The following is a 27,933-nucleotide window of genomic DNA, read 5'->3' on the forward strand; positions in this document are numbered from 1 at the left end:
GAAAGATGGACGTGGTCGAGTTTTGACAAGGAGAAGTTGCACCTGTGAATTTTGGTTCTTTATCGAAACAGATTTTTTTTTTTTTCCTCTCTTTTTTTTTTTTTTTTTTTTTTTGAGGGAGGTAATGGAGATTGTACGGTCAGACAAATTGATCAAGGTATGGATGACAAGGATGAGCAGGCAAGAAAGCGGCTATCAACATTGAAACATGAGTGGGGTGTATTTTTGTGGGATCACAGAGAAACTTGGATTAATCAACACAACCACAACAAACACTTATTATCTCATGCTCTCTATTTTATAGCAAAGTTTTAGCTAAAACTATTTAATAAAAAAAAAAAATCATTTTAGGAGTTCTCTTAAAAAATTGTACTCCAACCAATGGAATCTAGCTTTCTTTCCAAACGAAAAAGAAAAATATACACATGACACACATCCAGTCAGAAGATGCGATTCGATTGATTCAATTTTAGTAAAGAATAAGAAGCACTTTCTAGTACAAAGCAGTTTCAGTAGACAAGTGCATACAAGCACCAGTTCAAATGCATCAATGTTTACAGAAATCACACTAGCATTATTTCCCAAACACCAATACCGAAAATGTAGTGAACAGAGCTCCAAATATAAATCATACTTTTACCACGAAACATTAACAAGTCAACACAAGTGTAACATGACTCGGAATATGTATCAGTGCCTACCCAAATCACACAAGTTTCTGGGATAGTTTTTCCGTTGATGCCGTAGCTTGCAGGCTTATATCAAACAAGATGAAATCGGCCTCGGATACGAAGCTGGGCACAGACCGTTGAGGGGTGAACAGAGAATAGTCACAGCAAGTAACACCCAACTAGCAACCACAATAACGCTAAAGCCAATATAGCCTGCATCTTCAGGATCTCCAATGCCCCTGATTCAACCACCACAGTAACGCCAAAGCCAAAAAGGTCCAAGCAATCATATAACCAAGGCTAGAACTGGCCTCTAGCCCACAGAAATCACATAACCAAGGCTTCTTCCTTGAGGAGGAAGCTTTGCCAGCTTAAATCCAATATGGCGGTCACTGACAATAAGAGTGGTGCCCATCTTGTTCTTGGAACTATGACTAACAGTCATAGCACGACATCAAGTAGCATAGTTGTCTCTATCCAAAAAATTTGGACATACCAATGTGATTTCTGGGGAATGTGTTGTGTGGTCCAATAGATCAGAGAGCCTTCTAGTCTGCTCCCCAGGATGATATTTCTTCCTTTAAAAGGAAAAACAAAAGAAAGAAGAATATAACACACAAACAAGCAATCACACACACCCGGAAAAACTTAACATGCCAGCCAAAAAATGAGGATTCCTCTTTGGTAGAGAGTGTTGCAATTGTAACATCTCAATTTGTATCTGCAATCATCAGCTGGTCCTGTAAAAATATATATTTAGTTGACGATTACAAACAACCACACAAACTGTTCAATAAGAAATCTGACTGAAGAACTACGAATAAGATGAATAAATCAGACTTTTAATTTTAACGGTTCAAGGTTCAGAAAAAGATGAAAAATTGGAGAGTGAAATTAATAGATGCTTAATTAGTGAATGAAGAACTTACGGTTTGATCACGATCATTCTCCTTTGAATCACTTAGCTTCAGTACATCATCAGTTTCCTCTGCTATTTGTTGTCTTTCTGGTCTTGGATCACTTTGGAGTAACCCATCAGGAGAAATCTTTAACTTGATCAGCTGGCAGTCCTCGACAATCAAAGTAGGTAAGGATGGGACTTTGAAAATGCAATTTCCCGTGCAAAATCCTTGCAGACTTGGTAGACCAGAAAGTTGCAAATGTTTCAAGCAATTGAAAGTAATCTCATTTTCTGAATCATTTTCGTTGCTTGCCACTATTTCTACCATTCTTTCACAGGACTTAACTACCAACTTCTTGAGTTGCTGCAGATTCTTAGCCACAGAATAAGGTATTAAGTATTGCAGTCCGTGACAATCCAATATGGTCAAAGTGGTTAGATTCCAAAAGGATATCAAAGTTGAAGCTAGATTCTCTAATCTGCCACATTTTTCTAGGCATAGAAATTCCAAGTTTGGAAAAACAGGGCACCCTGGTTGGGAGTTCTCCTTTCCTAAATGTATCAGCTCCGGCATATTGCCGAGCCACAAACCCTTTACACGTGGGAGGGTCTTACCTTCATGTATTTCCCCGCTACTACTTCCTTGATGGTTGTGGACAATTAATTCTTTCCAAGGAGCAGAGAACACATGGAGCTCTTCAATATTCTGTAAATTCTCAAAGAAATCATCCGACTTGGGATGTGAAGTAGCAAAACCAATTCCTTTTAGTTTTCTCAACAACTCTGCCAGGAGTGGACCATACAAAATCTCTGTGTTCTCGTCCAAAACCAAGCGTTCCAAGTTGAGGAATGACTTATCCTGGAATATAATCAACGGTAAGAGCATGCTTTAAAATATTTTGGAAAAACTGGACACCACATAATAACTTTAATATTAAAAACATAATAACTGTATTTACTTGATGGTGTATGTTTAACTAGTATGTAAAAATCACATAAAATTTTAAATATCAAAAGAATTGTGTACAAGTATGGATACCTTCTCCATTAAAAAGAAAGGTTGTTTCGTTGGCCTTGGGTGGCCCAACTCAAGTTTGTCTTGATATGTTGAAAATTTGGCAGGCAAAATCTCCACACCACCACATTTCGTGAACTTTAAGATGTTGAGTGATGGCCAATTAGAAACATGCAGTCCTGGATAGAAACTCCCAAGTTGGGGCAGGTTATGAAATTCCATAAATGTCACTTTAGGGAACTCGAACTCCTCATATGCCTTTTCTGGTCCTTCTTTCTTCGCGACAATTTCCTCCAGTAAATCACAATTCTTAACCTTCAACATCTTTAGCTGCTTAAGATCTTTGGCCACCGAGGCGGGAAAAACATTTTTCAAACTATCACATGAGTCTATGTCAACGAAGTGTAGATTTGGGCACTCAAAACCATTCACCTGAGTGGTAGATGATGTGTCATATACCATTTGTAGTGCCTGACATTTGGATATTGTGAGATGTTTGAGTTGTCCGAGACATTTAGCCATGGAACTCGAAAACAAGAATCTTAAACTATCACATTGATGCACAGCTAAGGTTGTTAAGTTGGGTATCAAAACCTGCAAAGCACAGAGCAAAATTCATGTTTATTTTAGGAAATTATAGTTTACATTGTTGTTAGTCATATATGTTCCAAATGTGTGAATATAAAGTAAAAGGTCATATATAAAAAATGTAACCTACCAGGCTATTAGACAGCTGTATATCTTTGTACATTCATTAACTAGCAAAGAACAAATTGGAGTAAAAAACTATATCAATTTTATAGGGCCAAAGTTAAGTCAATTTTATTTCAAATTTAAACTAGTTATTTTTCGATCAAATAAAAAACTATTTTATTTAAATTGATGCCAAAAACATATTATTGTGAATATTTTTAATGGTAAATGATGAATTATTCTGATGATCAAGTTCAAATTTTTTGCACTAAAAAAAAGTGCGACTCCTCTTTGACATGTTTCATTAGTTGGCACCGGTCCATAATCTAAACCCTAAAATAACCCTGTCCTCCCAGTAACATTAAATAAAAGTAAGAAAAAAGAAGCCGCTCATCCTCCTCTCTCTCTCTCTCTCACTATCTCCTTCACACTTTAAATCCATAAATCAAACCCAAAAGCCTCGCCCTTCAATTTAATTGCTCCTACAAACAATAGGGGACGACCAAATCTGGGAATATTGGCTGTCAGATTTGTGAATATAAGCGTCTCCCCTGACGCACCATCGACCATCTCCTATTGCAAATCCTTGGGTCCTTGCCGTTGACCGTGCAGCCCACCGAGAATCAGGTTCCGAGAATCTACTTCACCGTTCCCGCGAGCTCCTTCGGCCATGGATCTGTTCCTCATAACCTTGGCTATCTCGATGATGTCATCAAGGGAGATGCTGCCGCTGTGCTTGAAGAGGTGGGGGTCCGTGAGGAAGGAGGGTGCGGTGATTGGTGGCGTTAGGAATGAAGGGGAATGGGAGAGGTACCCACTACGCTGGCTGGGCTACGATCTGATTGTTATATTTTTATTTTATTTGGAGTTATCGCCGTTAGGTTTTGTTGAGTGAATGGACAGATTTTCAAATTTTAAAAAGGTCACAGAGCGTCTACATACATAAATAAGTGCAGAATATTTGAACTCATTAGTTGAATGCTCTGGGAATAAAACATCTTAATATCAAAACCTAGAGAAAAACTTGTATAGAGCTTGATTTGACCATGCTGAATGATATTACACCGGCATTCCTTACTTGCCATGTGTTAAACCAAAATAATAAAAGACTCATTAAGGAAGGGGAATGGGAGAGCCGGAGAGTTTGGATGAGTGAATGGGAGAGGTACCCACTACGCTGGGCTACGCTCTGATTTTTTGTATTTTTTTCTTTACTTTATTTGGAGTTTACTCCCTCTTAAGTTTGGATGAGTGAATGGACAGATATCAAAATTTTAAAAAAATCACAAAGCGGCCATATGCATAAATGGGTGCAGAAGTTTTGAACTTGTTAGAAAATACCTAAAAAAAAATCTTAATATCAAAACCTAATAACATAATATATTATTTAAATGGTTTTTGCCTACGGAAAAAAAAAATCTTAAGCATTTGTATCTTTTTTCTTATTGAAAGAAAAAAAAAAGAATTATATGTCGAAATTCGAAGAAGAAGGCTATTTGGAGAAAGAATCATGCAACCATTTTGCTAGAAAAGTAACAAAGAAAGTACCTCCCCATTATTGAAGAGTCTCGGTGGTCCACCAACTTCATCCTCCGTAACGATTTCGTCGGCTTCTGTAGCAATCGTTAGTTGCTTGTTTTTGGAAGAGAAACCAATAAGCTTTGGTAGATTCCGAAGTGTCAAAGATTTTAACTTTCGGAAAGGCTCGCCTATGAGTTGCCCATAACATACACTTTCCAAACTCACAAGGTTTTCAAGAGCTAGAGATTCCAGGTTGGAGAAGGCATTATGAGAATAACTCCAATTGACGAAGTTAATGACATATTTAACTTCATCGTTGTTTTGGATATGGAGATGCTTCAGTTGTCTAACAGCTTCACTGTCAAATAGATAGGAAATAATATTCACAATCTCCACCCCATCCAAGTACAACTGCTCACATTTCTTTACCAGCAACTTTATACCTCGGTCGAATTGATTTCTCCGGGTGAGCTTGAGTTTTAGCATGTTAGAGGAGGTTGCAAAGATGTTAGGATACTCCCAACAATCACCGACAAGTATGGTGTATCTTTCTAACTTATCGGAGAACAAGTTGGTTGGAAGAAGGTTAGCATCTGGAATGTGTATGTCCAATGCGGATAGATGGGGTAAGTGCTTCAGCTCTGAAACACTAGCATTACTTCTTCTGCCATCGACCAAACCTTCACCCTCCCATTGCTTGAAGCTTTTTATTCCCATCCTCAAGTCTTCTAATCTTGTCAAGCTTGATATAACACCAGGTGAGATCAGAACAAGTTCAGAGCAACCGGTCAAATCCAATAATTGCAGGCTAGTCAATTGCCCTATTTCTTTGGGCAACTCTTTAATCTTGGACTTTAGCAGGCTAAGAATTTTCAAGTTTGTTAGTTGTCCAACAAGAGTTATGTCTACCAACTCGCTCCGATCTAAACACAAGGTGTGGAGATGCTTTAGGGATTGAAGAGATGGAGGTAGTGACTGAATACTGAATTTGGTTACATCCAACACTTTGAGCTCTTTCATCCCTTCAAAAAATTTGCTTGGGATTTCCTCGGAATCGCCAATATCATCATTCTCCAAGACCAACAATTTTAATTCTGGGCATTCCCAAGGTACTTCAGGAAGTCTGGGGATCTTGCAACGTTTTAAGGATATCCTTGTGCATTTTTTAAGGAAATCCTCAGTTGGCCATTCTTTCACCTCCTCTCCATATGCTCTTGAAAAGGCCTTTTGATCATCAGATGCAATCCGGACAGCAACATCTCGTACAAGCTCACTCATTCTAACAGTCGTATCGTCATCACCGTCCAGCAATAGGCAAGAATTTTTTAGTTTTTTAACCATTCTATTCAATGAAATCCGTGCCTCTTCCACTGTCTCAACATTTTTTATCAAACCCAAACCTATGCTATACTTTAACAAGTCAATGCTATAGCTCTCCCACCCAGCATTAACTCCCCATAGCAAGAACAATTGCTTAAGCTCTTGATCCTCCAATTGTTCGTAACTCCACTTTAGAGCCAAGAATGCGTTTTCATTCAATTCTTTCTTGTCAAATCTTTTGAAACTTCTCAACGCATCTTTCCATTCCGCCAAACTACTTTCCCTTAAAGCACTTGCAACAGCAACAACCAAAACCGGCAAACCTCCACATTTCTTTGCTAGTTGGGTTGCTTCTTTCAGTATACGGTTGTCTTTAATGACATTACCCGCCATCTTCTCAAACAAATTCCAACTTTCATTTTCTGTTAAAAATCCAAGTTGAAAATCTTTTTGCGTATGCATATCATAGAATAAAACTTTTCTTTCTCTAGATGTCAACAATAACTTACAGCGCGGCACACCGACAAGTCCCACAGCCTCAAAGTTAATTCTTTCTAAGACATCGTCTAAAATGACAAGAGTCTTCCCATCTTTTATCCTGGCCCGTAGGAGATTCGCCCTTATTCCCATATCCACAGATTCATCAACGTCCATCCCCAACTTTTTGGTAATTTCCTTTTGAATTGTTTCGTTGTCTTTTTTTTCTTTTACATTTAGAATTATAACCACATCATCAAATAACTTCTCTTTGACAGCTTCTCTGTAAACCTCTTTGGCAAGTATTGTCTTCCCAACGCCCCCTAATCCGTACACCCCAATCTTGTTGATATCAGATTTTTTCAGATCCGTAATGATATCCTTTACCATTGAAATCCTTGATTCAAAGGCCATGTATTCGTTCGAGGCTATGGCAGATATGTCTTCGACGGGAACTGATATCTGCAATAATAAGAATACAAAGTAATAGGTTTGTCATTTTTTTTATTTATATTAATTTCTTATTGTTTCGCAGATTAATAATTATGCGATTGATTATATTTATTGTGTTACTGTGTAGTGTTGCAAGGTAGAAATTCTATTATGAATTCTTCGGCTGATTTGGGGCAGGTAATATGAACTTTTATCGAAAGTTTATTAGTTTTGTTTCTCCACGATGCTTAATGTCATCTGGAAACAAATAGTATTTATCATCACCAAGTGGTACAAAAAGTATTTTAAATTGGTTTTTAATCAATCTATCGCCAAGTTTTCCAATGGGTTTCTTATTTTATTGTCCATTTGTTCTTTTGCAAGAAACCAAAGTCTTTCCATGCTCGAGAGTTAATGTGTGCTCAAAGAGTTAATTTGTTTTGTTTGATCATTCTATTATAATATTATATGTGGTTGCAAGTTTAAAAAAAGGAGGATAGTCTTTTTGTTTGTTGAGAAAAAGGGGAAATGTAGGGAGACAAGTCTGTTATATGAACAAATTAGCATCGTTCATCCATATGCTATATAAGTTAGGTTACTGATTTGTTCATCCTAATGCTATATAAGTTAGGTTACTGATTTGTTTCCTCATTTCTTCCTTGGTGATTCATGTTTTTAGTGATTTTAAGAATGGGTAATAAGTTTTTGTCAAGAGTTAATGTGTTCAATTTCATTTTTTCTGAGTTATGTTCTATATGGTTTTGTGTCATGTGATTGGAGGTTCTAAAAGAGAAACATAAGTTTTTTTTTATTTGGTCAGAGGGGGGAGGAAGTTTTCAAATTTGGTTTTTCCAATGGCTTTGGAAGAAATTATATCACTATTGCTATTACAAGTGTCCAGTTTGCAGAAATGACAAGGTACGCTACAATCTATTCTGCTTTGGTAGATTTGATTCAAATTGGTAGATTTCGGTAAGAAATAAACTTATATCTTTTCTTTTAGTTAAAGCCAGTTAGGACATCAATTTGTAAAAGACATGAATATTAACAATGGTGATAGAACCATCAATTCATATAATTGTAAATAGATTTCAATATATATGTAAATAGTATATCATATTGTGTGTATTTATAACTTTCTACATGTTTTATGCAGTTTTAAACCCACAGCATCGCGCGGACACCGTTGCTGGTGAATAATGAAAAAGAAGAAAGTGGTTTCAAAATTTATTTTTCAAATGCCTTGACCAAAACGATGTTATTTGGAACATGGATCCTCTCCGGATCCATGTGTCCTAATCCACCAAATCCCATCAGGCCATTGAAATTTGATCTAACAGCTACAAACAGAGGGCTCACTTTAAAAATTATAATAAGTTTAGCTGTTAGATCAAATTTTAATGGTCCGGATGATGGAACTTGATGGATTAGAACACATGGATTTAGAAAGGATCCACGTTCGTTATTTCGAGCAAAATCATTAAAAAAAAAAATTAAAAGCAAGTCTTCTTTATTAAGCCAAGTGCCCTTTTTAATTGAAAAAACAAAGAGTCATTTCTCTTTCCTCCAATAAGAGATCTCCACACAATCTCATTTTGACTTTACATATCCCTAGCTGGGGGATCAATGGTTAAAGGGTGTATTTTTGCTCACTACTTTCAAATAATGGTAATATTCATCATCTTATTTATTACCGTTAGATAAGTATAAATTTTGAGATTGTGCCTATCCACCACACAGATTTCGAAACTTAAACTCATCTAACAGTGATAAATGCCACTTAGTACTACGGTCTAGTGGTATTCCTCTTTGCTTGTAGGTAAGAGATCTTAGGTTCGATTGTCGCCAAAGGTGAATTTGAACCACATTATTGCTAGCCCATTGTGAGGTTTAACCCACTTCTTCACCTATTTAGTGTAGATAATATCATTTGTTAAAAAAAAAAAAATACAGTGATAAATATTAAATAGAGCGGTGAGCATCACTATCACTTAAGAATGATGAGCAAAAATATTTCCATGGTTAAATGATAGCCTACTTGTTTACATTGAGAATGATGTTTTTCTTGTATTGACAATGAAACTTTCAAGACATGTTTTTAGAGTATGAAAACTCGTCGTGGACAAATTTAGTCTTTGTAATTTGGTAGTTTATCGTTTAATTTGTCAATGTTATTTTCGTCTAATTTTTTTAAATCTTTTCTATTAGGACCACCGGATATTGGAATCCTAGATCCACCATTGCTCCCGTTAGAACTAATTTTTGTCATTTTAGGGCTAGACTATCATCTAGCCTAGGTTATTTTTGGACGTGAAATATGCTCTAATGAAATTCTGGGAGCTCTAATATGTGCATGCATGGGAGCTATAAATAAATGCCTCAAATTCTATATATGTTAGAACTTAAAGCCATGGATCCATAGATTTGAAGAAACTTACCACCTTCAACTCATCCCAATCAGAATAGAGCCTATCCCAATAAACGACCTTGCCCTCTTGAAATTGTTGTTCTACCATTTTCATGATCCAGCTCTTTTCATCATTATTCAACCTTCTAGGAATCTCATTTCTAGGCATCAACAAATCTATATTTTGCTCTATCTCCTCTTTCATTAATCTTCTGTGCCTCGGCTTCTCTATACTTGTAATTGATGATTGATTGTATATCTATTAATCCACAACAAAAAAGGTTGTTAGAGTTCGTTACCTCAAATAAAAGATTATAGAAATTTGAACCCAAGACTGCCTCCAACAAAATGTAGGCTTTGACAAGCTAAGCCCGCCAAGTCAAATTTCAAATGGTTCTTTCATCACATCCAATCCGTTACAACTGGATGCTTCTACTTAGTTTGAATCCTTCAAAGATCCTGCGCAGCCTTTATGCTAGGGTTATAAATTTTGTAATTATCACTTGATTTGTTTTAGAAGAGTTTGATCTTATTTCAAACTAAAATCTATATAACATGAAATATAAGGCTTTCTCTAGCCAAATTACAATTAAACTGAGTTTGTTATAGGATTATTGTCTAACCATTCCAAAATAGATGATCAACTAATCGAAGTTGTTATACTGTATGAATCTCATAACAAGAAATGAAAGTTTTGCCTAATATTTAACTAATTTTGGACCCTCACTCTCCTATTGCCAATGGTTTTAATTAAGATGGATGCTTAATTCTAATATGGTATCAATTGAAGCTATCAACGTGTTTTGCATCACTCAATATGTGTTGTCTACTCCACACCATTAGGCCTAATGGCCCCACACATGACGGATTGTGTTGAAAGCATGAAAGTCTTGTATGATAGTTTAAATAAGAGATTCTTGGATCTCTCTCTTAGCCCAATTAATTTTTAATATGGATGTTCAATTACAATAAGGGAAATGTGCATTTGATAAAGAGCTTACACTTTCCAAGTCGCATGCCTTGAGAGCAAGGGCTTCAACAACACTAGTTGCTTGGACAGATTCAGTTGCCGACGGTTTTTTGCGAGGGAAGGAAGTGGAGAATGGCCAACGTAGAAGTTCTTCTCCGCATAATTCTCCTGCACCTCGTTTCGAATCATCAGAATCATTTGATCCCTTTTTAATTAATACATTTCCGTCTACAATGAAGAGCATATTTTCAAGTGCTTGATCCTTTTGAATAATTATTTCGTTCCCTGTATACCTCTTTGGCTCGAGTTTCCGACAGATCATTTTCAAGACATCTTTATTTATCCCTTGAAGCATTCGCGCCTGGAATTGATGTTGTTAAACTATCAGAGACAGCAAGAAAACCCACAGGAAGAACGACTGATATTTCTTATTAAAAAGATAAAGAGACACACTCTTAGTTTTAAATAGTTATCAAACCGCCCTTAAGGTCTTGCCGTATATATAACAAGGTGAGAAATTATTTAAAGGGTAAATTCATGTATAAGGAACTTACTTGCTTCAACTTAATCAAGGGCATAGAGTCTTTTATACGGCTTTGAACATCCAAGGGAATAATAGGGAAAATATCATCCAAATCAGTACTCCTATGCTCTTCAAGTGCTTGTTGTACCTTTTGCATAAACTGCGACTTCATAGCCTCATTTGACCTGGTGGCAATGCCCTTTTTAAATAACCACAATTCTATTTCTCGGCCTTTTCGTTTCATCTTCTGTTCTATTTGCGTCTTGCGTTTGCTTTTCTCTTTTGTTGTAATTTCAAATTGCATATACATCTATTCAACAAGTAAGAGATTGATAAGAATTAGATTATCAACAATGGATAAGAATTTTGTTCAAAAGGATAAGAATTTTTTTTTCTTTGAAGCTGATTGTCATCGTTACATTCGATTTTGAGTTTAATCTTTTTTATATATTACAAAAAAGAAATAGTACTAGTTTGTCAAAAAAAAAAACAAAAGAAGAAAGAAACAGTACTATTTTAATAAAATAAAATAAAAAGATAAAAAAAAACCACTACAACTTAATAGCTACAGTAGGGGTGGGTATTTTAGTAGATCTACCAATCAACCTAACTAATACTATTATGGATTGGGTTGGGCTCTTAAACATTAACAATTTATTTTTCAATAAAAAATCGACCACCCATTTTATTAACGAGTTAGGTTATGTTGAAGTACTATTAATCCGATTGAACCAAACCCATCCGAATGATAATAAATAGCATAGGCGGAAAATACCGTATGGGAGTTAGAGACGTCCATTAGAAGAAGAATGGTGTAGGAGAAAATTGGCTTAATTGATTTGTATTTACTACAGCTTTTCCGATATGCAAATTACAAGTGTTGACTTGTAAAGTCAAATAAGACAAGTAAATAATGATAATAAAATTACAATTACAACAAATATAAATGGTAGAGTAATGCTACATTTACCACATTTTTGTACTAGAATTTAACCATTTTTCGATTAGAGGTAGAATTCACCTACACATGTGGATCCCATCTCGATTAAAGAATAAAAAAAATGATGATAGATATATGTCGTAAGAGTAGCACTTTTGTAAATTGTTACAAGGAGAGGGATTTATGGGATCGAATCACATTGGGTAACAATTGTGAAGTGATTGGTGATATGCTTGTGATACACAACACCAAATTCAAATGAAATTAGACCCAATTTGACTTGAGTATTGATTTATTTGTCACTTATGCTTACATTAGGAACAAGAAAGAAACTAATTAAGTCTAACCCGTGAAACCACTTAACCCAACCCACCTAAGAATGGTTTGGATGGGTTGGTTTGTCCATTTTCCTAGGTGGCAATGGGTTTGAAAAAATTTCAACCCGAGCCTATTGAGTTGACCAACGGGTTAAAGCTCAACCAGACCAACCTAACCGACCCCCACCCCTCATAGGTAGCTACTTTTAATTCTAATCTTTTGATTAAAATCTAAAATAATAAGGAGAAAATTTCTCTATAGCTTGAACTAGAACATGTCTATATAGTGTTACTATCTCATTCAAATTACACACATATTTTTTTACAAAAGAGAATATTATCTATGTTATCTACTTATATGGCAACACGTAGAATAATACATCATGTGACAAAAGTAAAAATTTCTTAGACATACTTAACATATAAGTAGTTCAAGAATACTTCACATACATTAGGTTACTTAGAGTGAATTTAATGAACGTCAAAATCTTCACAGATCAAGTTCACGTAGTTGGAGTAATTAATTAGCACCTAGTGATCCACTAATCACCATTCTGAATTAAAAACCAGCCAACAATATCCATACGGATATTTTACTAGCTCTATTGCTACTCAAATGAGACAAAAAATATAATAAAATTATTATATTAAGATTTATAAGCCCAGTATAAAGATTCGACACAAACCTGCAAATTTCCAATGAGATATAAGAACATGAGCAAGCCAATTATAGAAATCATAACCGTATAAAGGGTCTCCCATCCATCTATACTGGGCTGAAGATTTGAACCAAGGGAACTGCAAAAATGAAATTATGGATCAAATTATATATAAGATAACCAATTCCAAGTTATAAAATTACAAACCCAATGCATTCAAATTAATAAAAAAGTTTGCAAACATTTTTCTAAGGGATTATTTGGTTCCATGCATGGTTCCTTCTTCCTTAAATTTATCCAAGATACCATTTTCGTCTCTCAACTTGACTTTTAATTTCTACAAGTCCTTCTACTTGACTCTATTTCGTAGAAGCAATGCTTCAGTTTCTTGATATGGGGTTCATACTCTCAACAAGAATAACCAATATTAGGAGACTAAAAGCCTAAAATGTAAATTGTGAACAAATTCAATGCCCTTAAAAGAGCATTAAACCTAAATTTCCCAACAAAAGATAGAGCTGTACAAACCTTAAATTTCGTAGACCCCACCAGAAACAAGTCAAGAACTTTTGGAAATAATTGGTTGATCCTACAATTCCAGTGTCAAGCACAGTAGCAAATATACCAAAATCAAAGGGCATTATGTCTGATGGACTGACACCGACAGTAACAGGGCATAAATCATCTAGAATTGTGGTATTTCTAAATGCATGGTGATCATGACAACTAAAAATTCTGTGATCACATCCATCATCTTTTCGACATGCAGAATGCCAGCAAATCATCATTCGTTGAATACCAAAGAAATACCACACAGCTCCAAATACCTAAAAACCAAACAAACAAATAATAAAAATGGAGGAAATTATACAACGTGATTAATATTTAAGATTTTACTGTTATTTCAAAATAGTCATTTCACGTTCTTTTTAGTAAATAAAATTGAGACAAGGAAAATAAAAATTGATTCGAAAAGAAAAAGGTATGTATTATTAACAAATAAGAAGATATGTATGGAAACTTACATGACTAGCAATGATGTACATAGAGAAATTCAAAACACCTTTAATCCATATAGGAGTCACTGTAATCTCTTCTTTAAGAGACCTTTTAAATTTCGTAACTGAGAGGTAAATGCGTAGAACTCGTGGCAGATATTGCAACAGAACAAAAACGTTCATAATAACCATCCTTGTTGTAGTCAAAGATCTCAAGTCACTCATTTTTGAGAAGAAAATGAGAATTGCCACCTGGATACCATACATTAGTAGTACCAACAGTGAAAATCTGATAATATCATGAGTAAATAGATGGATAAATAACAACGTTGTCTAGAACTTAAAATTAACACCCTCGCTAACAAAGTGTATGTGAGACCCAAATGTATATTAAACAGTGTGTCAGTTTTGTGCATTTAACGCAAAAAAAAAAAAAATCGAATCTAACCGCACGCAAAGCAAATAGAGAGATAAGGAAAACATTTAACTCCAATAAAGGGATTTAAGATCTTACTTGTGAGAAGGGAAGAACAGCTACAATGTCAATTAAGATATCATGTGACATCCATATTAACTTGGCTTCTCTTGGCATACGAGATTTCCTTAGAAAACTGCATTTCATATGGTTTTGGCTATCATCATGTTCCTCGGTTAAACCTGATGAATAGTTCTCAGGTCTGTAAATTCGAATAATAATGTCCATTAAATAGAAAAAATCTGTGATTGATCTTAAAATAAGAACAGTTATCTTCAACTTTTGGTCTAACATAAGGCACTTTATATCATCCTTGAGAATGGGAACGTAGAGGAACAGTGGATCCACTAAAAGAGCACACAAGCATGAGGCTATAAATATTTTCTTCCAATACTTATGATCCAAAGACTCGTGAGGGTTTTGAGTTTCCTCTGGCGTCCATATACAGCTTAATTCAGCTTCAGGTTGCATGGCAGAGTTTTCCATTTTGGCTTTTGGATTTGAATCAGAATTACTGGACAAAACACAACAAATGTAATTAATTAGTAGTTGTCTTAATAAAAAGGAAATTTCTCAAGACAGTGTCGAAGCACTTATGACCATCAGATCTGATCTAGTGACCGAACTTTGTTGATCGTTCATCAAATCCGATGACCATAAGTGCTCCAACACTGATCCGGTTGCACTGGAAAAAAATCGTAGAATTCCACCTGGTTGACAAACATTTGATGAAACAAGGAAAAAAGAAATTATCAAAACTTATTTTTCTTTTTTTGGGCAGAAAGTAGAAACTGAATCTTGGAGCTAAAGCTCTGGAATTTTGCAAACAGATCCATTTCAAAACCAAATTTGAGATCTCAAATTTCTATAACTCAAATGTTCAAGTAGATGCAGTTCCACATTTATAGAAGTGACTTCAACTAAATTTTACCAAGTTGTAGTAAATTAAGCTTTCATTATGGCAAGATGGTTTGAATTTTATACATATATTGGATTAGTTGTCATGAAAATATTCTATGACGGAGGCTAAGAAAGCGCCTAACCAATTCTAATTTTTGACTTATTGTTTTCATTCACACTATGTCTAATGAGAGGAATAAACTTGAAATTTGAATAAAAGTCAGAATTTATAAATTGACATACATCAATTCCTTTGTTTGGATTCATAAACATATGAATTTAGAATTTCTGTGTGGAAAAATACTTGGAATTTGGAACCTCCAATTCCCAAGTTCAAATTTCATATAAATGTGTCATTTCTCAACTTCTGTAATTGAGTTTAAAAATAACAAATTTCGTATTCAATTTCATTGTTCTTTTAGATTAACCAAACAAGAAAATTCACAAATTATAAAAAATAAAATCTTGTCATTTCAATTTCCGTCATTTTAAAATTCTTTAATAATCTTAAATTTTATCATCCAAACATCTTTGTCCCTTCCTTCCCACCACCTTTATTGATAACTCATTTATTTTTATGTATCTTTTCATTTCTCAATAAAAAGAAATATAAAAACTATACCATATAAAATAAAATAAAGCAAAACGATTATCAAATGAAATTTACATGGTTTGCAATCATGTTAACATTTTCAAGCAACAAGGTTTCTAATAAACTAAGACCCATGTCAGCAAGTGGCTAATAAACATAAACAAAGCCCTTTCTCAGCTGCCAGAGGTCTGCTGTCCCTAAATTGGTATTTCTTATGTGTCTTATTTCTTATTTCTTTGACACGTGTCCAGCCATTTAAACCTAACCTTAACCCTGTTAACCTTTAATAAAATAAAAAAAATTAAAACTAAAAATTAAGAAACTTGCAGCCACCGCTTTTCCACCCACCCCGGATCCCGACAGTCTCCCGCGCCAGCAACCCAGATAGTCACCCACGCTGGCCAACCCCATTCCAGCAGAGGCTACCCCAACTCCTGTCGCCAAAGCGTCCCCCATCTACGCTTAAGAATAAAAATAAAAAATAAAAACAAAGAACTAGCAGATGATGTCCACGCAACCTCATCAGCCGTCATCGGCTGTAACCCAACTAAGGACACTCCTACTCGTTGCAGCCAAAGCCTCCCCACGAATCCTCCCTCTATCTCTCTTTCTCTCTTGGCCCAAGATTGAAATAGTCATCTTCCCCATTCATATCCACAGTCAGATCAAGCTTCTGTCGGATTAATTTTTGGGTAGAATCTATTGATAATTTTCTTAGGAATAATGTCACAGATTATGCCATCTCCAACCGAATGAGGGCTAGATGGCTCGTTTTAACCCTTTGGACCTCCAAGAAATTAATATTTTAATAAACAGTGCATGACCATATTTCTTATTATCTCCAACCGAGGGTGTGAAATCTCGTTCCTGGATTTCACTATTGAAATCTACGCATTTATATTAAGGAGATTTTATATTATTTTTGGGAATTCATATTAACTTTAGATTTTAATTAAACTAATTACGAAGTTTGAATTTTGGTCAGTAATCATTAAAAATTTGTGAACTTTACGGGGTCACACTAGTATAATTGGATAGAGTTTGATTCTACGAGCGCGTAGGTGAAAACCGTTCATGAATCGGAATTGAAACAAAGAAATTATAGACGTTTTAGTTATTTGAAAAGAAAAAAATAATAATAAACAAATAAAATGATTAGAAGCTGCCAGGTGGCAGCAAGAGGTGGAAAAATGAGAAAAGCGGAAGAGAAAAGGAGCGAGGGGGAGCAAGGAGGGGAAATGAGAGACTGAGTTGGGTCGTTTTGACCGTTTGTGGATCCGCAAACCACCATTTTTGACCCAGCCGTGTCTCTCTCATCCGACTTCCGTTTTGGATGATCTTGGTGTCCATGGAAAGCTCGTGACGAGACCAACATCTTGGTGTTGTTAGATTTTCCATTTTCTCTCATTTTTCCAAGTCGAAGCCACAAAGTGTCGAGGGTTTCTAGCGAGTTTTCCCATTTCCGGTGGTTACAACAACGATTATCATCGATCACCACCACCAATAGACTCCCCTCAACCTCAAGAACAAAGCCCAAGCAGTGGTGGAGGCGTCGAAGTGCATATGGAGGTCGAATCGAAGCACACCAATTCCTAAGGTCTTTGGCGGTCCAAGGGAAATTTCAGGCATTTCTCGGCCGAATTGGACTTTGGCCCAGGTATGAAAATTACTCCCCTCATTGGGATCTACATGCCATTAAAATTTTGGAAATAGATGAATTTTCTGACGAGTCGGAAGGCCGACCGCCACATGGCGGCGGCGCGTGGGCCAAGACCCTACATGACCATCCTAGGCTAATTTTGATGCCCCAATTCCATATTTGACATTCGTTTAGTGAAATTCTGAGGTTTAATATAGTTTCGTAGTTGACCACCTAGTTGGCCGCCATGGGGTCATTATATGAATTGATGATCCGACCGTTGGATCGGCACCAAACTTAAATACATAATAGTACATAATATTTGAGGACATTAGAAACTTACAGATTGAGAATCCGATGTACAGATCTTCCCAAATTGGATTTCTCAGTTCGTAAAATCAAACGTTGACCGCCACTTGAATTTGCGATTGGCGAAGATCCAACTGATGGATCGTAATGAAATTTTAGTATGTTGTTCTAGAATAGTATTGAGACCCTTGGGAAGTTACGGATCAGAAATCCATGGGTGAATGTTCCAGATTGACTTGTATAGGGTTGTGGACCCCACCGTTGACAGAGACTCGACTTTTGGTCAATATGCTACGAATTGATCTTAAATATTAAAATTAGTATTACAAAAGACTATGTAGGACTTAGTGGGCCTATATTGGTTACTGCGTTATCCCAGATAGTATATACATGTAAATCATAGAGGTTGAGATAAGGGTAAGGGAATTGTGTGTTGATTTAACTGCACCATGTAGCAATGGTACATGGATGGTCTTTCTTGGTATATCATGCTTGGTATATCCACAATGAGTGATCACCACCTACACAATTAGACTATGCTTATGGTTCTGCTTGGTATATATGCGATGGGAGACCATACGCATTCTAGGAGTAATCATGCTTGATATATCCGCGATGGGTGATCACTACCTAGAGCTATAGGATATAGTCTTGCTGGGTATATCCACAATAGAGGACTGTTAGGGTTGATCATGCTTGGTATATTCGCGATGGGTGATCACTGATTGATTGATTAACGTAGTCAGACGTTAATATCGTGCATCTTTGATTCATGAAATTTATTAATTGACGTGATTGTGGAGTGTTGTTGGATATGATTGTTATTATTATGAATAGATTAGTAGATCAATGTGGTTTGAGAATAATCTTGTGCTTCGTTGGTTCTTTGATATGTTACATGTTGTGGATTGAGGTATCATGTTGAAAGCATAGTGATTTATATGATGGATGAATTGGAAATCTTGATTGTCATGTGGGGTTTGTTATGTAGCCCTAAATCTAGTAATTTCATGCTTGTCAAGTTCTAATGATTGATTGAGGAATGTTATGCCTTTCAGCTTGAACGGACTGTGATATATGTCGAATTGTAGTGAATGGTGAACTACGAATGGCTTGATCATTTTTTAGGGTACGTAAGCAATCTAACGAGGATGTTAGATGCAGCCATAAAGTATACGAAAATTTCTATGCAATTCGAATCTTGAATTTTGCTTTGTACATATGCCTGAGGCGAGGTCTGTTGGATTTACAGATACTTGGTGATGTCATGTGTCGATCTTGGATGTATGTCGAGATCGGTGCGTGACAGAGGACCAAAGGACCATAGGGCTCGTTTTAGCCCTATTACAAAAAATCATCTTCAATCGAAGATCAAACATAATTTATTATTTAAATTTAAAAACTACAACTTATATTTAAAAACTACAACTTAAATTATGTTTGGCCTATGTCCCTTTGTTCCCCTCGATTGGAGATGGTTTTTTGTCAAATAGCTATGTTTGGGCTATGGCCCTTTGGCCCCCTCGGTTGGAGATGGTATAAAATATGGCCTAACATTGTTCATTAAAATATAATTTTTTGCAGGACTATAGGACTAAAGGGAGTCCTCTGACCTTCCTTCAGTTGGAAATAGTCTTAACAGTTTAAGAGACAACCACCTTGTACCGGCACAATAGAGCGTCACCTCCTTCACCCCACTAGCTTGTGCGTCTTGACCTCAACCTTTGGCCAAGGCTGTTTTGGAGGCTCTAGATGAGGCTATGTTTTGGAGGCTCTAGATGAGGCTATTGCAATCAATCTTTCGGAAACTACTCTTATGGCCTGTGGGATTTATTCAAGAAATGTAAGGAGACTCTCTTAAAAGTGGAACTCTCTATGAACTTTCCGCCACCTTATGTTTTTAGTACAATTTTCGTTTCAACATTACAAAATATTGTACAAAAAAACGTGAGGTGAGGGAGAGTCCCACTTTTGAGAAAGACTCTCCTTAGCATTTCTCTATTGGGGTTTTTTTTTTTTGTTTCTAAAAATTTTGAATTTTTTTTTTTTGTCGAACAATAGATTTGGTTAGATTAGATGTTAGATTAGGAGCCTACGGAATTCGAACCCACGTTGTAATGTAAGGGCTCAACACTTTTCCATCATTGTGGTAAAGGGACACTTGTAATTTTACGTTTTTACATAATGCGTGAGTTAGTTTATTTAATAATAAATTTTTAATAAAATATTGAAAACATGTCTAGTATTCATATATACTAGATAAAAGTACAATTTCAAACCCCGTCAGTAATTAATCTAACACATCTAATCTAACAAAAGCAATCATTTCACAAAAAAAAAAAAAAAAAAAAAAAAAGAAAACCTAGGTTTATTTGTGGTGAGGAAAAAAAAAACACTTGTTTGTGTGAATTACTTTAATGCCTATATTTTTTTTTCTAATCTTATATCAATTATGTACATTATGGTATAATAGTAATTTTATTAATTTTGGTTGACAAACAAAGTTCTATTAATATGCAACTTAAAGACATATATAATGAAAAGTAATGATTTTGTCTTTGGTAGTAATGTTTTTGTTATGTATAAGATAGCCGCAGTGTTGGTGGACAAAGTGGTTGCAACAAGAGTTTGAAGTGCAAATAAAATTTTCAATTGAAAATAATATTTTCCAAATGAAATTAAATTTTTGAACAATTTAATTTTTAGAGTGAAAATAATAATTTTTAAACGAAATTATACAAGAAAACAAAGTACATACCGGAGCTCCTGATCGAGAAGTTTGCAACTCTTTACGTTTTGTTTATGCTTTCTAACAAGCTTTCTTTTGGAGACAACTGCATAGCAAAAGCGAAGGGAACGTCAAATTATTTCGTGATAATCAATGTACGTACGATTTACATGTTGATCGCAATTTTCCTAATAAGTACAGATGAACTTTCGATTGATTTTAAGAAAAATAATAATTAAATTATATGAAGGGGGACATGTGAAAAGGGTACGATAAATGGCTATAAAAGCATAATTCATTCTTTGAGACAAATAATTCAACGTCGAATTTATTTCTCTTCCTTCCTTTGAAATGCTATTTCTCCTTTCACAGTACCACATAATAATTAATAGCTAACAATATTAGAGCTTGATTATGTACATCTAGAGCGTCAATTATTGTACTCTTCTTCCAGCTGTACCGAACACTTTCTCTACAAAACAGGCCAAAAAAAAAAAAAAAGTGGTGTTAGACTCATCCCAATGTCTTATTTTCTCACCCATCTTATAATTTCACCCACAATAAAAAAATTAAAAAATAAAACGTTATTTTCCCACCCACTCTTGTTCCTAAAAGAACCTCTTTAATATAAATATATATAAGCCGTTTAACAAGAGGGATCCCCATTTTTCTAAAAAAATAGGAACATCCTCTTAACCGTTAGATTGACTTTAATGAAATTATGTGGTTAAGATTAAATCACAGCCCACACAATCTATATTAGGGGTGGTATTGGTATGATTACCATACCTAAACCTATGTACCAATTATCATACCAAACTTTTGGTATGACAAAATCTATTACCATTACCGTGCCAAACTTTAGGTATACTAAATTTCGGTATGCCAAATAGTTCGGTTGGCATGGTATAGTAATGGTAATTATCACTTTGTTTTGGACCCTTCTTTTAGGCCAAAATTTGATTTTTTTTTTTTTTTCAACCCAATTCAAACGTGTTTTGCCCACTCTCTTTGGGTTTCTAAAACTTTTTTATTTAATAATAAGAATTTTATAAAGATTCATTTAATAAACAAGAAGTAAATAGATGGATGAATTGTTAAAAGAACCCAACATCCCTAAAAAAAATAGTACAAAGATTTCTAAATTCCACCTCTACATTCTTTAAAATTGTACAAAAATTAACTTGATAGACGAAGCCAGGGAGAAAGACATCCCAATTTGATGAACGAGAAGATGAGATGGACTGCGAAGAGAGAGAGAGAGAGTTGCCGAAACGGGAGCAACATGGATGAAGCCGATGGCTAGATGAGTGAAAAGATGAAGAGTCGCAGCGCAAGAAGGTTTAGGTTTTTTTATTTGAAAAGTACAGGTTAGAGGGTGAGATGATTGGATAAATGATCAGAAAAAAAATATATAATGCATATATAATGATAATAATACCTAATTATATATATAAATAAATGATATAATATTAATAGTAGTGGTACAGTACGGTATACCACTGGTAATGGTTTTCAATACGATTACCGTACCGAAAATGTATGGTACGGTACAAATACTGTACCATTACCAATGGTACAAATTTTTTGGCACAACTTTGGTATGGTATGGTTGGTAATTCGGTTGGTATGGTAATTTGGTAAAAAATTCCACCCCTAATCTATATATATATATATATATATATATATATATATATATATATATCTAAACTTTCTAAACCGTTCAATTAATAAAATAAAAATTAATGAAAATCGTAAAATTGAAATGCCCAGGCTCTTCCTCCCTACCACGCCCTCCTTTAACCTAGCTATCCTTTGCCTCTGCCCCCATCCTGAGCGCAACCACGCAGCCATTAGTCTCTCATGCAATCTAATGGGCATTGGGTTCTCCATAAAATAAAAAAAGCCGCGAAGAAGATTGAGACTCCTCCGGGATGAAGATCAAGAATATCGACTGAATTAAGGCTAGTAGAATCGCGCGGCAACCACTTGATTTTCAAGTTTAGATCCGTCGCCATTGTTGCTTTTGTATTGTCACGTTTTTTGGGTGGCTCAATTTGTTGTTTGAGAGGAAAGTGATAGCGAAAATCCTGCTCAAACCTTGGGTTGGTATTGAAGATGTGTCAGAGAGGGCTGCAAAGGGGGTTTCGCAGTGCAGAAGATCCAACTAGACCAATTAAAGCGACCTAAAAGTCTTTTTCTATAAGGATAACATTTTAATGAAAGTGCGGATGGAAAAATAGGACAATAAGGTGTGTTTAGACTATTTCCAACATTTGGCCTAAAATCTAAAATTTTTAGGCTAGAAAATTTACATTTTAACCTAGAAACAACTTTTCTGCTCTAGCCCTTCTGACCTAAAATTTTAATCCTAAATTGTTAAAGAATGAATTTAGGCTAATTTTTTTTTTTAAAATAACTTTTTTAAAAGGAAAAAAATTATGTAGACTATCCGAATTTAATTTCATGAACATTTTAACCTAAAATATTTAGATTCTGACAAATACTGAAAAATTACTAACCGACACCATGAAACTCGTTAAACACTACAAAAAAATATGAAACACATAAAAGATTTTTTTTAATTACTTTAGTCGTTAGATTTAAATTTAGACCATTAAATTTTTTTTTCTATTGAATTTCATCAAATTAGATCTTAATCGTGGGATTCAAGAAATTTATAAATATAAAACTAAATAAACTATACATATATGATGGCCCAACCTGGGCTAAATCTGATTTTGTTTTAGGTTATAAAGTTTAAGTCCAATTTTAAGCTTCGGTTGAGTTGGATTTGAGAGGAATAGAATGGGAAAAATAGGTTATAGGTAGGGTTGGAGATAGTCTTAGTAGCACTAAAACAAAAAAATAAAAAAATAGAAGAAAATAGATTGGAAAAAGGGTAGAGGAATCAAATAAGGGAAGAAAAAAAAAAGCCAAATTGCAAAGAAACTGATTGCCATTTTCATACAGCAGTAGGGATTTCCGTTTTCAATACCGGAATATTATATGAATGAGCCAACCAAATCTTCAATCGCACAGATCCAGCAATATTTTTTAAAAAATGATGATGAATATTTCCAGAAATTTTCATTCAGATTTCGCAGAGAGGAGAGAGCAGCATGAGAAGGAGACCAAAGGAATATTTCTAATTAAAATTATCAAGTGACCAATTGTACGGAAAATCTAAAGACGCGCCAACCCTTGAATTAACAGTTAACACAGAATGAAATCAAAGAAGGAAACGGAAGGACATACCTTATTTTCTTCTTAAGCTTGAGCAAGTAAGAACAAGCTGCAAGTAAACAAGTAAGAACGGAGGCGGGTGCGTAACTCTTTATTTTCTTCTAACAAGCTGCAATTAAAATCAGAGAAAACATAAAAACGCAAGTGTGAAAAGAATTATGGAGTAGGAATACAGGAAATTTGAAGGCGTAAGTAACCTTTCATGTTCTTGGAATAACAGTTGAAAACATCAGATGAACACATGCAGGCAGAAGGATCTGTTACCTTTCTTTGCACTAGCTTCAAGCTTGGCTTGGAAATGTCAAGTCAAGCAATGCTCTAAATAGTCCATTTGTTTAAGTCAAGCAAATTAGAAAGCAGTGCTCTCAATAATTGAAGGAAAATACCAGTAGCGCAACATGTGTCGAATTTTGTAAGGGCTTTTTAACCCAATGGTTCTTGAGATCTGCATAACTCATCATTTTAATTCTTGAAATTCAAAATTGATAAAATTGGTTCCTAAGTTTGTCAACAATAAATTATTTTGGTTATTTCATAAAAAAATCACCATATAATAAAGATAAAATGACAAAAATACCCTTAATTTTTTGTCAACTCATTTTAACCTATTGTTTATTAAATTAAGAGTAATTTTGTCATTTTGATCTTTATTTAACATAATTTATCACCTAAGGACTAGAATGAAGAAAACATCACAACAAGACTGTAGAGGTGCTAAAAATCAATTTTGTGACACTAAGTACAATATTTAGCTTTTTTTTAATTATTATTATTCAAGGAAGGGGGTGCGTTCAAAACTATTACAATAATTTAGGGGATGAGAGTTTCGAATTCTAGACGCATAGGTGGAAACTCGATCTACTAGGATTTTAAACCATATGCAAATACAATATTTTGCTTCCTAAACAGGCCTTTTTTTTTTTTTTTTTTTTTTCTTTTCAACTCTGTACTGCTAAAATTTAACACTTCAGTTTTACTAGATGTCCAAAAATTGTTTATCAAACACAAAATGGATGTCCCAAATCAGTCCTCAAACTAATTAAAATCTTCCAATTACATCTCCAATATTGGATGCGAAGCTATTTTATTCAAATTTTCTTCAATTTAAGTTGCATAATTTATAATTTGTATGTGATACACTTGATCAATGTTTTGTTAATTCATCTTGTTTTATCAAAAAAATAATTTCAAAACCTAATTTTTACTCAGATGTTAACTCAGAAATTAAGTCAACAATTTATCCAAACAAAAATAAAAGTATAATTGAAAGACTATTACTATAGTTAAGCCTTTGTAATTTTTACCAATATTTGTTCTAAATTTAGACTGGAAATACGTGCACCGGTTCCTCTATAGAAATTAAAGCTGGTTTGGAGGTTTCTCTTACTAATTTGAGTACTTATCCATAATTGAAGCTTTTCTCTAATATGGCGTGGAAGAATAAAAGTTGACTGTTAAGTCCATTTGTGCTGTCAAACTCAATCGAAAAATCTGCATGCACGAATTAAGCAGAACCACATATCTCCAGCCTAGCAATTTAATGTTGGTTGTTAGTAATTTAATGTCGGTTGTCAGTATTTTAATTGATATGGGACCATTGACCCCATTGCCTCTTCCATGATCACACACGCAAACGTCATTGAAACATTTGAAATTGAATCACTATAAAATCCGAATGAAAATTCTTTTCGGATTTTCTTTAGGAGGATTTTAAAAATCTTTCAATTATATTTGTTTATTGTATATTATGTGATTAATTTTTTTCAAATACTGTTTATATTTAATTTTAAATAAAAAAATTTATAATGATTTCTGATCGTACAACATATGATAAATGAATGTGATTGGAAGATATCCGAAATTTTTACAAAGAGGATCCTCATTCATAACACCCCGATGTTCACATGTAAGTCCTTCCTAACATTCAACCTTACAAAAAAGAATTTCAAACCTAACATTATAAAATAAATATGTGTTTGCTGCATCGGACTATTTCGGATTAAACTAACTTTTGAGACAAAATTGAACGAGGCTTAGCTTTAATTAAGCAGAATAAAAATAATGAATTATTTAGCATAATGCTTGACTAAGTTGCAAACTAAAATATTTTAGACCCAATATTTTTGTTCAGAGGAAAACAGAAAATTAAGAAACAAATGTAACACCCGGTTGTCCCACCATCCAGCAAAACCATTTCTATATACAACTAAGCAATTAAAATATGTCTTCCTTCACAACGAAGCAAGTCAGTCATTCGATTCCGTGAGCACTAGTGCTATTCCTGGGAAAGGAAAAACAAATGAGAGAGACAAAGGCCTCCAATTTAATCAAACAATTGGATGATCCAACTAGAACAAATGGAGCATCCCAATACTAAATTAACACAGTACACAGCAGAACAAGGTAAATTGCTTAATTGTACATTCTACAATTTTTTTACAATAAACTGTGGAAAATTACTAACCGCCTCAATCATCCGAGCTATATTCACTCGATTCAGGAAAAACTGCAACAGCAGCGCAGCAACACAACTCTTCATCCTTTAGGAGGAGAATTCCATTTTAAATCAACTATGCTAAATTGTGGTTGCGGCAAGATGCTCACATAGTAGGCACCATCAAGAGTCCACATGTACAGATGAGGATTCCCATGAAAAACATGACAAGTGCACGTAGTCCAGTGCAACAAACATGGGAACGGACTAACTGTTAGCCCGGTCCAGTGAAGTATATTGAAGGTAAACAAACACACACTAAAGGATTAAGTACAAAAATTGAACAAAAAAAACAAAAGGATTAAGTACAAATAACTATTCAACTTTTAGAATAATTCCAAATTGGTCTAAATCTTTTAAAATATTCTAAATAGCTATATATTGTTTTAAAGTGGTCATTCATTAGAACACCAGCATTCAGTGATGACATCACAATCTTTAATAGATAATGTCATTAATATTAAGTGATGGTGCGAACGAATACTGAAATTAATTTTTACTACTAAAGCTAATTTTTACTAACACGTCATTTATAGGAGTGATGATGAATGCCCAAATGGACATACACCTCTTTGTCTAGCTAAAAGGAATTGTTTTAGAGATCGATATTTTGCTTTTGCTGAAGATCGCTATACTATTGTATTTTCTTAGTTTTCCAAGTAACTAGTGACTTTCCAAAAATTGTACAACTTCTAGTGTCTCGACACCTTGCCAACAAAAATCACACAACCAAGGCTTCTCCCTTGAGGCAGAAGCTTGCAAGCTTTCATCCGATAAGGCGGTTGCTGACGATTATAGTGGTGCCTATTTTGTTCTTGGAATTACGACTAGTAGTCACAGCACGACTCCAAGTAGCGTAGTTGTCTCCATTCGAAAATTTGGACACACCAATGTGATTTCTAGGGAATGTATTATGTGGTCCAACAGACCAGTGAGACTTCCAGTCTGCTCTCCAGGATGATATTTCTTCCATTGAAAGGAAAAACAAAACTGTTGGCAATGTATGCAAATAATATAAAGGAATTCGATTAGGATCATACTTAGCGAAATTAACGAATTCTGAATCATCATTTTGTTCTGACAAACTGTTGCACGAACCACGAATAAGAGCATCACCAAAGAAAGGATTCAGTTGCCTCTAGCCCTGCTAGATTGCCTACATACTTTGTGATACACGATGAAGAGAGTGAAGACAACAACACTGCTGTGCACGCTGGGAAGAAGCAGCAGCAGCAGTTCCCTTCTAGAAATTCCTCCATTTGAAATTACTATATTACCCTCCAACTTTACTCGTTTATAATTTCTTCATTACAACTCTGTTTCGTGAATGGTTTTCCGCGTTCGTGGAATTAAGCTCTATCAGAAAATACTAAGAGTAACCGTGAAAGATGTATGGATTTTTAATGACTATTTACGAAAATTCAAACTTTGTAACTACTTAATTAAAGCTCTAAATTAACGAAAATAAATTTGCATAATTACGAAATACAAAAAATTAAATATTGAAATTTGGGGACGAGATTTCATACTTAGTGTGGCATGTGTTTTTTCTTCAGTATCGTTAGGACAAGACATGGACAATTACAAAACAATAAACTTGTTTTAAATATTACTACCCTTAAGATATTGTGAGGTAAAGCATGAGCAGCAATTACTTTCGTGTGCGTACCTTATATTTAGTAATGGACAATTCTGCTTGTCCCCGG

General features: G+C 34.7%; 1 protein-coding gene across 8 annotated transcripts; it reads right to left on the reverse strand.

The window, feature by feature from the left end:
- Positions 1–439: 439 nt before the first annotated feature.
- On the reverse strand, positions 440–24,133 carry LOC137741065 (uncharacterized). Of its 8 annotated transcripts, none has more exons than XM_088699670.1 (15): positions 23,998–24,133; positions 23,746–23,842; positions 20,908–20,959; positions 20,518–20,593; positions 14,359–14,833; positions 13,872–14,096; positions 13,375–13,673; positions 12,874–12,985; positions 10,962–11,240; positions 10,439–10,768; positions 9,469–9,696; positions 4,829–7,060; positions 2,612–3,181; positions 1,601–2,431; positions 440–1,411 (listed from the first exon to the last, which is right to left on the reverse strand). In XM_088699670.1, exons 5-15 carry the CDS (start codon positions 14,803–14,805, stop codon positions 1,382–1,384), a joined length of 5,583 nt encoding a protein of 1,860 aa, XP_088555796.1. In that variant the 5' UTR covers positions 14,806–14,833; positions 20,518–20,593; positions 20,908–20,959; positions 23,746–23,842; positions 23,998–24,133; the 3' UTR covers positions 440–1,381. The 8 variants fall into 8 exon arrangements, with proteins under 8 accessions (XP_088555796.1, XP_088555800.1, XP_088555794.1 ...); XM_088699674.1 differs by having other exon boundaries at positions 9,472–9,696; positions 23,931–24,107; XM_088699668.1 differs by having other exon boundaries at positions 23,931–24,107.
- Between the last annotated feature and the right edge of the window lie 3,800 nt (positions 24,134–27,933).

Source organism: Pyrus communis, chromosome 9 (genome assembly GCF_041283825.1).
Source record: "Pyrus communis isolate YQ-2024b chromosome 9, ASM4128382v1, whole genome shotgun sequence".
Classification (NCBI taxonomy): Eukaryota; Viridiplantae; Streptophyta; class Magnoliopsida; order Rosales; family Rosaceae; genus Pyrus; species Pyrus communis.

What these genes read in the sequence shown, in the direction of transcription:
- LOC137741065 (XM_088699673.1), bottom strand. Translation starts at nt 14,805, where the DNA reads ATGGAAAACTCTGCCATGCAACCTGAAGCTGAATTAAGCTGTATATGG. An exon ending in AGGCATGCGACTTGGAAAGT is followed by an intron (nt 9,697 to 10,438) that starts GTAAGCTCTTTA and finishes GTGGATTAATAG; the next exon opens with ATATACAATCAATCATCAAT. An exon ending in ATTGGGATGAGTTGAAGGTG is followed by an intron (nt 7,061 to 9,468) that starts GTAAGTTTCTTC and finishes TTATTATTGCAG; the next exon opens with ATATCAGTTCCCGTCGAAGA.